The sequence below is a fragment of the Pyrus communis genome, chromosome 13 (genome assembly GCF_041283825.1).
Source record: "Pyrus communis isolate YQ-2024b chromosome 13, ASM4128382v1, whole genome shotgun sequence".
In the NCBI taxonomy this organism is placed as follows: domain Eukaryota; kingdom Viridiplantae; phylum Streptophyta; class Magnoliopsida; order Rosales; family Rosaceae; genus Pyrus; species Pyrus communis.
In genome coordinates this window covers 29,009,640-29,024,395 of record NC_142577.1, presented here as the reverse complement: position 1 = coordinate 29,024,395, position 14,756 = coordinate 29,009,640, and the positions used below count along the sequence as shown (strand labels likewise).

The 14,756-nt window shown below is 37.4% G+C and overlaps 2 protein-coding genes across 2 annotated transcripts; one reads left to right on the top strand and one right to left on the bottom strand.

Moving 5' to 3' along the window:
- Nucleotides 1–403: 403 nt before the first annotated feature.
- On the top strand, nucleotides 404–6,847 carry LOC137737370 (glutamine--tRNA ligase). The gene is made up of 23 exons (XM_068476823.2): nucleotides 404–773; nucleotides 904–954; nucleotides 1,202–1,273; nucleotides 1,391–1,490; nucleotides 1,658–1,753; nucleotides 2,282–2,343; nucleotides 2,447–2,548; nucleotides 2,653–2,745; nucleotides 3,123–3,275; nucleotides 3,356–3,411; nucleotides 3,828–3,918; nucleotides 3,991–4,077; nucleotides 4,223–4,420; nucleotides 4,504–4,602; nucleotides 4,800–4,931; nucleotides 5,037–5,173; nucleotides 5,289–5,388; nucleotides 5,466–5,561; nucleotides 5,655–5,755; nucleotides 5,843–5,948; nucleotides 6,057–6,146; nucleotides 6,236–6,365; nucleotides 6,562–6,847. The coding sequence occupies exons 1-23, from the start codon at nucleotides 630–632 to the stop codon at nucleotides 6,654–6,656; spliced, it is 2,391 nt and encodes a 796-aa protein (XP_068332924.2). The 5' UTR covers nucleotides 404–629; the 3' UTR covers nucleotides 6,657–6,847.
- A 2,024-nt stretch (nucleotides 6,848–8,871) lies between these two features.
- LOC137738006 (uncharacterized) lies at nucleotides 8,872–10,355 on the bottom strand. Its single transcript, XM_068477604.2, has 3 exons — nucleotides 10,118–10,355; nucleotides 9,898–10,027; nucleotides 8,872–9,749 (listed from the first exon to the last, which is right to left on the bottom strand). The coding sequence occupies exons 1-3, from the start codon at nucleotides 10,251–10,253 to the stop codon at nucleotides 9,125–9,127; spliced, it is 891 nt and encodes a 296-aa protein (XP_068333705.2). The 5' UTR covers nucleotides 10,254–10,355; the 3' UTR covers nucleotides 8,872–9,124.
- Between the last annotated feature and the right edge of the window lie 4,401 nt (nucleotides 10,356–14,756).

Sequence of the window (14,756 nt, the reverse complement as noted above, 5' to 3'; positions counted from 1 at the left end):
AGATGCCCACGAGTGTTCTTAAATTGTGCCACCGTACTTTCGGTTGTAGAACCATTCGGTTAGTATGTTAAAATTGTTGAATGTTAGGATAAAGCGAGATCGAATCCGCACCAAAGTACATGAGCATTGTTACTTTTCATCATCGTGCGAAACCGTTATTTGCATTTTCTCGACAAAGTTATTCTCCACTCAAGTCACAATTAAAAAGATTCGCGAAAAGGAATCTCCAGAAGAGAAGGAGAGAATAAATTCGGGTTGCTTGAAGCCCAAGTTTGACGTGGAAAAATAGAATAACGACTAATGATATTTTCTTGATAAGATGTAAATAAATAAACGGGTCGGGTTGCTAGAAGCCCAAGTTGGTCTGGGTGGGTTAAATGGGTTAAGACAAACGCGTCCTTTTGCTTTTCCAATTCCAAGTAAAGCTTAAGGCCCACAGAAGCGCGAAAACCACAGATTCTCTCTCTCTCTCTCATCGCATTCCCATCAAATTAGCTGCCTGAGTCCACGGCCGCAATCCGATTCCCTCTCCACTGCTTCGCCTGCTTGGCGCCCTTCCACGTCTAAACCTACAAAGTCACGCGCAGGCTCGCTCCCTAAACCCTAGAAGCTCCTTTCCTGTTTCAGCCATGCCCGGCAAGGACGACGCCGGCTCCTCCGAGAAGGAGAAGAACCTCGAGCTCTTCCTCAAGGTCGGATTGGACGAGCGCACGGCCAAAAACACCATCGCCAACAACAAAGTCACCGCCAACCTCACTGCCGTCATTCACGAGGTACTCAATCGTTGATTTTCTTCTTCTTCTGCTGCTTAATTTTTTTTTTCCGATTCAAATGCATGCAATTCATAATCCCTCGGATTTATATTTTTAGTCTACTTATTTTGTTGTTCTTGAATAATTTCAGGCGGCGGTTACTGATGGATGCAGTCGAACAGTTGGCAATCTCCTCTACACGGTCAGTAATTTAACTTTAAGCCATCTGTTAACATTTCTGATTAAGCTATTAATCCAGAATTTACTTTAGCTCCATCTTTTTCGAAATGGATCATAGTTCCATAAGGGTGCGTTTGGATGACGGACTTTGAAGCTCCGTGGAACCTAATAGTCTAAATTAGTTAGGAAAGCATGGTTAATTAATATTAATGACAGTGAGTATATGTTAATGATTATATATGCACTTGGTGTTGTATCATCTATGACAGGTTGCCACAAAGCACCCAGCAAATGCCCTTGTGCATCGCCCAACATTGGCGCAATACATTGTATCGTCGAAGGTTGGTGACCGGGCATTCTTAGTGTTTTGGATTTAACGGACGTACTGTTTTATAATTCTTGCTGTTGATTATTAAAGTACTTTTTCTTCGAATTCTTACACAGTTTTTATTTTCCAGATTAAAACCCCTGCCCAGTTAGAAGCGGCTTTTTCATTTTTTGCAACAACAGGGCCAGAGAATTTTGAAGTAAATAAATTTGAAGAAGCTTGTGGTGTTGGTAAGATTTATCGGGACGTATATTGAACATGTTTTGTTACGTAATGTGTATGTCTGGAATTTGATACTGGTTCCATTTATCTATTCTGGACTTAGATTTTCTCACAATTTGATACTGTTTTCTTTCTACAATTATAGACATTTAACCTTTGCGCTTTTGGCAAGCAGGTGTTGAAGTTTCAGAAGAAGAAATAAAACAAACTGTTAATGAGGTTTTTGAGGAGAATAAGGCTGCAATCTTGGAGCAGCGGTATAGAACAAATGGTTAGTTTTTTTTTTTGTTTTTTTTTGCTCCCAGGCATTTCTAGTTACACACAATTCTCACAACTGAAAAGTTGTATGTTATTATAGGAAAACATGCATTCATCAATACTATGTTTTATGAATCTTTTGAGAATTTTTATCATTTTGTGTTATCCTAGACGCATCCAGAATTCAATAGTTTGGTTGATTGCTATTATTTCTTCTAGCCCTTTGAGGGTTCTTTAAGCCTCATAATTACTTTTGGTTTTGAGAAATTAGAAGTGTCACGTACATGTCTTTCCAAGGGGTTCCTGCCTAATTGTTCGTATATGCTCGCTTCTCAGCCGTTAACTGGTTGGGCTACAGTCTCCTGTCTGATCCATGTGACCTCTGTTGCTCTGAATTGTTTGGCGCTTATGCATCTGTGTTCCTGTTTAATTCTTTCTCCAACCCCCAATTCTTTATGAAATTATTTGTACTTTCTTTATGTGTTGCATCAGCATGTCCTGTTTGAAACTACTAAACTTCGTATTCTGTTGTTTAATCTAGTGGGTGATTTGTTTGCACACGTTAGGAGGAGGCATCCGTGGGCTGATCCAAAAATTGTAAAGGTGATCTTATTTTACTTGCCTTGGACTTAATTGTTAGCTTTTTCCTTTTCAGGTTTTTAACAGAAAAACTGAAAAAGTAAGCACTAAAATATTTCTGTGACAGCAATTTATTGATGCAAAATTGCGTGAATTACTTGGTGAAAGGACAGCAGCAGATGATGAGAAGGTTCCAAAAAAGAAGAAAGAGAAGGCTGCTAAAGTAGAGGTTAGTATTTTCCCATGTTTCTGCATTTTTTCTGAAACTTATTAAGAAGTGACTGAAGACCACTCTGCATTGTGTCTCCGTCCCCTCCTTCTCCATTTTTGTAGGACAAAGTTGATGCTGTTTCTACTCCAGAACAGCCATCTGAAGAAGTTCTTAATCCATACTCGATATTCCCTCAGCCACTGGATAATTATAAGGTATGATCTTCCTCTTTTTTTTTGTTCTTTGTTCTGTATTACAACATACCTCCAACTGTATGTACAAGGTAATATTTAGATTCAGACAAAGTACTGATGAAACAAAGAAGTCATTTTCATTTATTTTCTGATTAGAGTGTATTTGTACAGTTGGTGTTTTCACCACTCAACAGTCATTTTTGTAATTTCAAAATTATACTTTAAGGTAGTATCAAACTCATTCTTCTATCTTGCTCATGATTTTGACTTGCAAGTATGACATGTTTGGAAACCCCTTGCCTTTTTGGTTGCCTTATTTAGTTGTGTGTTTCTCTTTTACATTATCGCATGTCCAGACTTCAGCTCTGACGTTTTGTTACCCCGTTGTCAATCCTCAGGTTCATACTTCTGTTTTCTTTAGTGACGGTTCTATTTTGAGATGTTGCAATACAAGGGAATTGCTTGAGAAACACTTAAACAGGACTGGTGGGAAAGTTTTGACCCGCTTTCCTCCTGAACCCAATGGGTATCTACATATAGGTCATGCCAAGGTAAATGTGTTCTTGGATAGATTCAGTGTTTTGCTTTTGTCAGTGGTTGTTCCTCATTATAACTGTAAATTATTGATTAGGCAATGTTTATTGACTTTGGCCTGGCAAAAGAGAGGGATGGAGGCTGCTACCTACGGTGAGAGTCACTCCTTCTCAGCTTTTATAGTGTGATTTTACTTTTCAATGTCCAGTAGGAGGGAGAAACAAAATAGACATGGAAACCATATAATTGATTATTTTGTCGTGGTTGATGATGTCAAAATTTATGATCATATATGATGTGCATGTACTCTTTGTATTATTGCTGAAGATGATCTTACCTAATTTTTTTGTTTCCAATATCTGGAACTAGGAGAACGAGTTCTTGATTAATTCTACTGTTACAGCATTACAATATTTCTAATTTTCCAGGATAACATATTTGAACTACTGTTTGTTACAGAAGTTTATAATCTACTTTAAAAGTTTTAAATGTTCTTTAATTTGAAAGGGAAAGAATTTTTTATCTTCCCGTGTTTTTTAAAAGTCCGATTCCTACTTTATCACTTTTAGGTTTGACGATACGAACCCAGAAGCTGAAAAGAAAGAATATATTGATCATATTCAGGAAATTGTGAAGTGGATGGGTTGGGAGCCCTACAAGGTAAAATAATTGGTTGGTACGTCTTCTTGATAGTCTGTTTTGCGCCAGCTGACTCCTGCTGGATTTCTGCAGATCACTTACACCAGTGACTACTTTCAAGATTTGTACAATTTTGCAGTGGAACTCATACGAAGGGGTCATGCATATGTAGATCATCAGGTTTTGTTCAAAGTTTATTTGAAAATTGTTTGTATGCTGTTCATCAATTGTTGATGACTTCTACTTTTGTATTCATGACATTGTTTTTATTTACACATCAACATTGGTCTGAGAAAGATACTTAACTTTGTTAATATGGTTTTAGACACCTGACGAGATAAAGGAGTACAGGGAGAAAAAAATGAACAGCCCTTGGCGGGACAGGCCAATTGCAGAGTCATTGAAACTTTTTGAGGATATGAGACGAGGCCTGATTGAAGAAGGCAAAGCAACCCTTAGAATGAAGCAAGACATGCAGAGTGATAACTTTAACATGTATGACCTTATTGCATATCGTATCAAGGCAAGTGTGTACCTTAAATAATTCTTCTAATTACTCGAGTTCATGGGCATCCTAATAGTTACACCGTGAATTTCTTATTGCAGTTTACGCCCCATCCTCATGCTGGAGACAAGTGGTGTATCTATCCAAGTTATGATTATTCTCACTGCATTGTTGATTCTCTTGAGGATATCACACATTCGGTATGCTTTCCAGCTTCGATTGATATTCTTTCTTAATGGATAGTAGTGGCATGATTCATGATCATAAAATCATGCCAAATTTATCATAGGAGCATCTCCTTCCCTATCCTCTGTGTGTTTTCACATTATTGTGCAAATGTTGATGGTTGAGTCTTGAGATGTTGAGTCTTTAGTCATCCTGTATTTGAATATGGCAGCTTTGCACACTTGAATTTGAGACTCGCCGTGCTTCGTACTACTGGTTATTAAATGCCCTTGGAATCTATCAGCCGTATGTATGGGAATACTCACGGCTGAATGTCAGTAACACCGTCATGTCAAAGCGTAAGGTGAGTCAACTACTGAACATACTTATGTTAAGAGTTATAATGTTTGATATATAATTGTTACGTGTGAGCCTTTTCCACACTTAGCAACTACCATCTATGTTGCAGTTAAATCGACTAGTGACTCAGAACTGGGTTGACGGATGGGATGACCCACGTCTTATGACACTGGCTGGTTTACGACGCAGGGGTGTTACTCCAACCGCAATAAATGCTTTTGTTAGAGGAATTGGAATCACTAGAAGGTTTGAGCTTTTGAATGTGCATGTGTGCGTGTGTGTTTTGGGCCTGCTTTTAGTTCTGCCAGTATATTGTGCTTCTTCATTATCATATATGAACTTGTGATTCTTTCTGCAACAGTGATTGTAGTATGATACATTTAAGTCGCCTTGAGTATCACATAAGAGAGGAACTAAATAAAACAGCTCCTCGAACGATAGCTGTGCTACATCCCCTCAAGGTGTGTATCTTATTGGCATTGGTTTGCTTGTGGTATTTTTCTTCCATCTGTGTATGACTCATAATTTCTGATTTAAGGTGGTTATTACAAACCTGGAAGCTGGCACTACAATGGATCTAGAAGCAAGGAAATGGCCTGATGCTCAGACAGATGATGCATCTGCTTTCTACAAGGTAACCCTGGGTTTTACTGATAAATATTAAACGTTGCTCCAAACTTTTGGTACTTCAATTGTCACTGAATTTTTTATTTTTCCTTCACATCAGGTTCCCTTTTCCAATACCGTTTATATCGACCGGTCTGATTTTCGGCTTAATGATTCAAAGGATTACTTTGGGCTTGCTCCTGGTAAATCTGTCCTGCTCAGGTACCATATGGACTACAAGTTTTTACTTTCCTTTCCACTTGAGCATATTTGGGCTCAAGGGTCACAGTCTTTATCTTAATTTTGCAGATATGCGTTCCCTATTAAGTGCACGGATGTCATATTAGCTGATGATAAGGAAACAGTTCTTGAGATACGGGCTGAGTATGATCCTACAAAGAAGACAAAGCCAAAGGTCTACAGTCCATCCTTTTGCTTGTGGTTGTTTGATGCTTGGAAACTAAGCTTTGGTGCTTATTACTCACATTTTGTATTCTTATTGTTCAATTTGTATATTCCACAGGGGGTGCTCCACTGGGTTTCTGAACCTTCTCCAGGGGTTGATCCACTCAAGGTGGAAGTCAGATTGTTTGACCGACTGTTCCTTTCAGAGGTTGGCCATCATTACTCTCTCTCTCACCCCTTCCTATCCCTCCCTCCCTCCCTCTTGCTAAATCTTTTGGAAATTTGTTTGTCTGTCAGAATCCTGCTGAGCTCGAAGACTGGCTTGCTGATTTGAACCCACAGTCCAAGGTGGTAATACCGAATGCATATGCTGTGCCCTCGCTTGGAAGTGCTGTTGTTGGGGACACATTCCAGTTTGAAAGGCTCGGTATGTTTCTGCATTGACCTTTTTAATTTTTTTTGTACTGGGATAACGTTTTTAAGGCAAGAAGTATTCTTTCAAGCGTGTTGATAGCAGTCCATATGGAATCTAGGAAGAAAGTTGTACAGAAGTGGCTCGAGTCCATATAATTTGTCTACTCATATGGAATCGTCTGAGGACTCTGTATGTTTCTGTGTCGCAGGATATTTTGTAGTCGATAAGGATTCAACTCCTGAGAAGCTCATCTTCAACCGTACTGTCACGCTGAGAGATAGCTATCACAAGGGCGGGAAGTAGGCAACGCCTTAGCAGGACACAAAACTGAAAGTTTGGGAACTCAGTGAGTAGATATGAATTAAAAACTCAACTCTTCTCTGTACTGATGTTATTGTGCCAGCAAACTTATAAATTTGGAAGTACCAAATGAAGTGAAACCTAGATTTGTATCTCTAATCCAATCCAAGGCACCAAACGAGCTCTAAAAGTTATTTAGCGTGTTATTTTTGCGTCGTTGGATTGGATTACTCCTCATCCTCGTTGAGAATTGAGAATGTGTGGACGGGGAAATTACGGGTAATAAGGAGCAATTAAAGAACACTTTGTTGCTCTCTGCAGTCGGCAGTGTTGACACTAGAAAGAAATTTAAAAACCAGCCAGCTGCCTCCTCATCCCTACTCCTCCTTTGTGACAGAGAGAGAGATTGAGAGTTTAGTCTCTTCACGCTTAGTTTTGAAAGCGAAAGAAAGATTGATTTGATTGAAAATTTGGAGCGATAATATCTCATTTCCCATCGTATTCTTAAATTTCCAAGGTTCCAAACTTCCAAAGCCAAACCCTCACATGAAAACATAGCGCACCATTTTCCATCTCTCTCCCTCTCTCTCCCTCTCTCTCTCTCTCTCTCTCTCACTGTGGTGCCCTACTTTTTCAAAGATAACCCTCCCCTACCCTAGTACTGATGTTCACTTTAATTCATCCACACGGCTCCAAGCAAAACACCCACGAGTTAGAGGCTCTCAAACTCACGAACCCACCTCTACAATTTTTTTGTACGATTGATCACGATACTTTAGATCATTTTCAATGGAAATGTCAAATTATAATTGTTATATTACAAATTGATGAGCGAAGTGATATTCTGAAGTCCTATATCAAATTTTGTATTTCTTCAATCAAATTGTTAAATATTATTTTTCTTATTAATGTAATCTCCAAATGAGATGTCAAAATTGTCATGTAAGCATACAACAGTAAAAAATGGCAGCAAACTCTTTCAAACCGAGCCTTCAATTTCTTACGTGGCAATAAGTCATTTGAAGGCAAAACCTTTTGCTGTCAAATTTGAAAAATTTATTAAATGATTTTTTTAATAGATTAATATAATATATAATAAATGTTATTATGTTTTTGAAATATTTGATTGGTTGCCTTAATCATTGGACTCCACAAAAAGATAAAAAAAATTATTAAATGACATTATTATTTAACATATTGGGTGGAGCAAAATATTGTATAAAATGTTAAATTGCCACATAAGCTATCAACTATCATTTTGATGTTTAAAATTTGACATCTCCTTTGGAGATGCTACCCACAATTAAACTAATTAAAAAAATTTTGATTGTCAAATTTGACTTTTAATCTCAAGAACTTCAAATCCAGTCAGCAAATAACACATTAGTCGGAATTTTTTTTAATATCATATGGGCATAATGGCATCTCGACTTAGGATCTGACACGTCTTTTAAAAATACTGTTAATTTACCTACTGATTATAGTTATGCGTACGTGACAGTCAATACAATATGTCCGCTTTCATTCAAATTTCTTATCCAATAAATTATTGTGTACTAAAATATTAGTATATTAGAATACCGCTTTGTAACATTCACCATGTGGTCACCTAGAAATAAAATCATATGGTTGACCGTCTAAAAAAATAAGACTGATGTGACATAACCATCCTAATTCATTCCACGACGTGGCATCTAGTTGGGGACCCCTTCCTTTAACAAGTATTAGAATTTATGTTAATTTGTTTTATATATATACTTATTTTCTGATTGCCGACGTTTAGCTGCTTCTTCAACACTTTCCTTACGGAAATTCTAGTCAATTCTACTGTTTGTTATTTGTTAGTTACGCTGAGCTGTCACTTAGTGAGTGAGTTGAGGCCTTGTAGATGAATAACTCGTGCAAATATGCTAAAACAAAGAAAATATCTATGCTTGATTCTACTAAGAGTGGATTCTCCTTTTATGTTATCGCTCGTTTTGCGCTTAGTGACTTGAGAAATAGAGCACTCTTGAACTTGGTAATGCGCCGACCTGATAAGGTTTCGTACTTGTAATGAAAGTTTGATAGGGGTTTGAAATAGATCTATTTGAACCCCTCTATGAACTATCATTTTCGAGCCCCCGCCTACTTCTTATTACAACATTTTTGTCACCCCCGTTATAAAAATTAAACAAATATTAATTGTAAATAAGATTTGTACTATATCCACAATTAGTACAAGGTCAAACATATGAGTACACTTAATAAAAGGTGAAACATAAGATATTGTTTCAACGTAGTTCACCTAAGTTTGAATATTTCTTTTACAAGTTTTAAATAATTGTAAATAACAAAAAAACAATCAACTTCAAACAGCATCTGATTACATTACTCGTAGAAAATGCAGTTTGAATACATTCCCTATCCTTAAACAACATCAACTCAGAAATCAGAATCATCTCCTGAAAATCATCTAACTTTCTAGGTTGTCACGTCCCGTCCATGTTCCATAAATTGTCAGTGATGGTGTCCAACATCCAATCATTTCCTACCATCTGGCAATCAAACTGTGAATTGTCATAATTGCCCATTGCCGAAACAGGGTCCAGGCTGAGACCCTCCATGTCATAGCTACTGCTATCCACATAGTAACTGCCATCTGGACTTAAGCCGCCGTATCCAATGTGGTCAAATGCAGGGTATAAACTCGTCGACTGTTCTGCCATTTGCGGCACCTGTGAAATAAGAGATTCCGACGAAAGAATATTACTTGGGACGGTGGCAAGATTGGAAGTTCCACTCATGTGATAATTGTCAAACATGTTTGTCACATTGCCAGGTGGAGAGGTTGGGAGTGGCACGGAAGGAACTGTGTGATTTGGCGACAGAGAAGGAGATGCAGAGTTCTGAGAAGGGCTCAAGGTTGAAGAACAAGAAGATTGCTTCATCTTTTGCAGTAGAATCGGCATCCAGAAACCCCGAACTGCGTCGAGAAATTGCACGCTGTTCGACTCGATGTTCAGTTGGCGCGCCTGTTTTTGCACCCTCGTTCTCCAATAGTTCTTTATCTCATTGTCTGTTCGCCCCGGCAAATGCTGCGCAATTTTAGACCACCTGAAATAACGTACATGCATGTTATCGATATATTTTGGACAATACTGATGCGCGACATAAAGAACGGGTATTCTGCATGGAGAATTTCTGACATAACAAACATCAACTTTACTAAAGAGTTAACGTTGTGACATGAATAGAAGATGACCTGTTACCCCACTTGGAGTGGAGTTCAAGGATCAAGAGCTGTTCTTGCGGAGTAAGGTTGCCGCGCTTAATGTCGGGTTTTAAGTAATTTAGCCATCTCAATCTGCAGCTTTTTCCGGTCCTCTTCAATCCTAAAGAAAAAAACAGAGTTGAATGCTTGAGAACCAAAAAATGAAATGGACTTGTTGACAAAAGGTTGTGATCATGTGGCTACTATTTACCTGCAAATTTTGCTAAAGAGTTCCAATGGCCTTCGCCGTGGTTCGCGATGTAATGTATAAGCAGATTGTCTTCCTCAAGAGTCCATGGCCCTTTTCTGAGCTCATGTTCTTCATTAGGGTTTCTAGGAGCAGCCATAGTTGCTGGTTTACTTGAGAGAGAGAGAGAGAGAGAGAGAGAGAGAGAGGGAGAGGGGGGGGGGGTGGAGGGAGATATTTGCTTTGAGGAAAGAGAGGGATGAAAGTGAAACAACAGGAAGGCAAATTCAGATTTTATAGAGAAGAAGAAAGTTTCAAATAATTACAGGTTCAAATCTAGAAAAGTAAAACCCTATAAGGCGTCTGTCCACATGCATATTCGGCTTTCTAAAACTTTACAAACGGAATTTTATGAGATGGTATTTGGTTGTACAGTTTCAATGGGGCTATGGATTAGCCTGCTGAGTGTTAAAGCTAGAGCTTCCAGCTATAGATGGGACACTTCAAAATACATCATTTTCTTAGTCATCCTTGGTCAAGTTCAAACCACATTAATTGTACAATTCTAATGATATTGCAATTAAATATTACAGAATAGTTGTGGAATTTGAGTCGTCAGTCGTTAACGGAATACAACTGTTCGACTGTCATACTAATGATTTCATAAACAGTTTGATAGATTTGAATAAGGATTTTTAACTAAAATAATCTCTGAGATTTGCATAATACATTACCTTGATCATGAGATTAAAAATCAATACTGTTAAATATCTTGGAGTTACTGGCCAGAAGTTTGGGCAATTTTCAAAGTTTCACAACTCAATCGTTTTTTAACCAAATTTAACCCATAATATATCAAAATGAAGATAGTAAAGTGCAGAACAAGAGTATACCTATTTGGAAGCTCAATGGTTGCCGAATATTGCCCAAAAATAGCCTGAAAGGTGACCGGTCAGCCAGAAAACTGAAAAACTCGCCGGAAACTGGGTAAACTTTAAACGTTCATAACTTCTTCAATACTCAATGAAATCAAGTGATTCAAAAATGAAAATCATACTTCTTGACAAGACAAATAGAATGGTATCTTTGTTGATGGCTAACTCGCCGTGGTTTGTCCGGAAAACGGCTCGAAATTGGCTGTCTTGGTCTCGAGTTAGCCACTTTCGAGCCATTTTCTGGCCAAACCACGGCTAATTAGCCATCAAGAAAGGTACCATTCTCTTTTTCTCATTGAGAAATATGATTTTTGTTTTTGAATCACCCGATTTCGTTGAGTATTGAAGAAGTTATGAACGTTGAAAGTTTACCCAGTTTCCGGCTAGTTTTTCAGTTTTCCCGCAGACCAGTCACCTATCAGACTATTTTCCGACTATCTTCGGCAACCATTAGGCTTCCAAGTAGGTTAATCTTGTTGTACACTTTCCTATCTTCATTTTGATATATTATGGGTCGAATTTGGTTAAGAAACGATTGAGTTACGAAGCTTTGAAAATTGTCCAAACTTCCGGTCAAGAGTTCCGGGACACTTAACTGAGTTTTTAACGGAATGACCAAAATAATGGATGGTGGATAATTTCAGAAACCATTTTTATTGATTTTCAATCTTAAGGACCAAAGTGATGCGTTATGCAAATCTCATGACCATTTTGGCTAAAAAACCTTTGAATAATTAGGTATGAACTAAAGAAAGAGAAGATTAGTGAGCTTCTCGATAGTGAAATGTAGTAGGGTTTCTTTTCTTCAGGGGATAGCTAGCTTCGTTTCGTTTGTGTTTGTTGCCCATCTGGATTCGACCCCTCCTTATACAAGAAACGTGATTGACTGGACAAAATATATTTACGCAGATACAGAACTGCAAAAATACAAAACCAGATGTGGAAAATGGCGTCTTCTGCGTTGGGCTGCATTGAAGCGTGATTCAAAGTATTCAACTTTGTATGACATTGACAGTGTGTGTGTGGTTGGAATATAATGATGCCTCATTCAAGCACCAAAAAATGCGTTTGTTCTTTTGAACGTGGTACTATTTGTTTTGATAAAAAATTATCACTCGCCTAGCCAACTAATAAATGAAAATACGTGCAACCATACCTTCTAGTCCACTTAATTGTAATTAGGGTATTTTTATTATACAAATATTATAAACTGAAATCACTCGTTTTCTTAGTCATCGTTTAAAGATCAACTTTGTAAAAACTCAATCAAATTAATTAGAGATTGTTAAGTCACTCATATGTATCAAACAACTCTCAATTTTGGTAACAATTAACATCATCGTGCTAAACCAATCATGTATTTGATACATATCAATGACAATATCATCTTCAATTTGACTGATTTTGAAAAGATGATCTGTGAATGATAATTAAGAAGACAAATGTTTTCAATCATGATATTTTTACCATGAATTACGTAAAGCACAATTGAGTGGACACGCATGTGGCCCATGGTGTGAACACAAGTATTGTCCTAACAATAAAAGAATGACACTTAGGTGCACACCATTGCACTTCTCATTATCTACTTGGTTGTGATTACACAATTTTCATTGTGCACGTATCACAAACAAATTTGTTCAATTTTTAATCACAACCTAAAGAATATCTATGCAAAAACGTTAATAAAATTGGAAGTCGTTTAATCATCGTGATAATCTTGACGAAGAATCAAATTATCACTATATTTATTCTTTTTTATACTTCTTCTTCCAAGTGCAGGATAACTCTTTTTTTCCTACCAATTGGGGCCCTCCCTTCACCAGCATATAATTCTTGCATATCCACCATTTGAGTCTCCAACAATGATTCCAATAATTACATATCCAATTTGACCTATTTTCACAAACGTTGATTTGTTTTATACATGAAACTAGCTGGATTGTAGAAAAAGTGGTGAGAAGAAGAAAGAATGAAGTGACATGGGGAGGTTTCAAAGTGGGGGAGGTGGCCAATGGAGAGGAGAGGGGGACCATATATGGGGGCTTAAAGTTTTGAATAGATGCAAAAGCCAGGTATATTTGATATCACATATCAGAACATGAGAGAATCGATTATTTGAGGATAATTTTTTTCCAAATTTAGTCGAATTGCTCTCTATTGTGGGAGGAGATGCTCTTGTCATCTTATCTATTTCTGAATCATGTAAAAAAAGATTGGAGTAAAAAGATAACTAGCAACAACTCATCATGTGAGATAGACTTGATCTTGATATATATCGATACAAGGCACGCGTGTTTATGTGGTGACCCTTGTTCGGGTGGGTGTACCCTAGGCTGGAGCTGTGGATCTGTGGATCTGTGGCTGAGAATATGAGAGAGTGCTATGGACGTCCTGTCCAAATTATGTGATTATTGACGTTAAACCACCTATTTTGTAGATTTTAGATAGACAGATCACTCAATTCAACGCAACTCCTTTACAATTAGACAGTCTAGCATGTCCGCATGCAATTTATAAAAAAGCTTCGGTGTTACTAGTAGTGGAATGTACTTGGAATGTGTGGGTTGAGGGTGACAATTGACGCAGAGCATAAACATAAGTCATAGATGGAGTGGAACATATGATACACTTACGACCTATTTGTAAAGGCTAAGTTCAATGAGAGAGAGAATTGGAGAATTTAGGAATAAGGAAAGTAAGCAATGGGAATCGAATCAACTAGTCGTCCCACCCTCTAGCTAATCTCATTTTTTACTTATAGATTATGAATTTCAAGATTTATTTACGCTTTTTCGGCTTTATATATTTTAGTGAACACCGAGAAAATTAAAATAATTCTAATTTTTATGTTTAGTAAGTAAACATGTTGTAAATTACAATATCTTAATCTTAAATCTTAAAAGAGAGAAGATTTTAATTAAATTTCAGATGTCGCAAGCACTTATGTATTTAGAAATATAAATAGTATATTTGTTCCAGGTCAGGGTTGAAAAATGAGGAAAGGTGTTGGTGGTATTTGCTGTGTCATTTGTGTATTTTTATTTTATGAATTTGGTCGGATTCTTCAACTGCTGCGAGGTTGAGCCGGCCTGCCGTTTGGACCGAGTTAATATTTGGGCCCGTTGCGTGTTGTTCGGCCCGGAAAGAGTGGATTAAATTAAAAATAAAAATCAACATCATTTGGGCCTAGGAAAGTCCAATCCTAGTCCGTATTATCAAGTACCTGAGATACAAAATCTCGAAGATAATGATAATGTTTATAACTACTTGTAAGCTACTTTGCACCTATGAATTTATATTCATAATATGATCGGAGTAATGAGAACCGAACAAAGAACCTCAAATGTAGTCGTAAATACTCTAAACCACTTGCAAACCTCTTAGCCACCAAGAGTTAATAACAAGGTGATATGGTTCTTGTATAATCCCATGATTATGTCATTGTTAGTGAAATAAATTTCATACAACTTTGAATTTATGGCTTGTCATTCCATAATCATATGGCATTCGCCTATCACTTTCCTCCATGAACTAAGATTCTCACGTAAATCTAGTACATCATCATACGTGCAGCCGGATATGGACATTAGTTATGAACTTAAAAAAGACCTCCATTAATTTTTACCAAAGGAGAACACCAAAAACACTGCCCGCCTACTGATTTGGGTTACTAATGATATTGAAGTACGCTGAACTGGTATAAGAAGAAAGACTAAAAGTTTACT

Coding starts and splice junctions, on each gene's coding strand:
- LOC137737370 (XM_068476823.2), top strand. CDS start 630: ATGCCCGGCAAGGACGACGCCGGCTCCTCCGAGAAGGAGAAGAACCTC. Junction 2,549..2,652: donor AGAAGGCTGCTAAAGTAGAG/GTTAGTATTTTC, acceptor CCATTTTTGTAG/GACAAAGTTGATGCTGTTTC. Junction 4,078..4,222: donor ATGCATATGTAGATCATCAG/GTTTTGTTCAAA, acceptor ATATGGTTTTAG/ACACCTGACGAGATAAAGGA.
- LOC137738006 (XM_068477604.2), bottom strand. CDS start 10,253: ATGGCTGCTCCTAGAAACCCTAATGAAGAACATGAGCTCAGAAAAGGG. Junction 10,028..10,117: donor CTCTTTAGCAAAATTTGCAG/GTAAATAGTAGC, acceptor TTTTTTCTTTAG/GATTGAAGAGGACCGGAAAA. Junction 9,750..9,897: donor CACTCCAAGTGGGGTAACAG/GTCATCTTCTAT, acceptor ACGTTATTTCAG/GTGGTCTAAAATTGCGCAGC.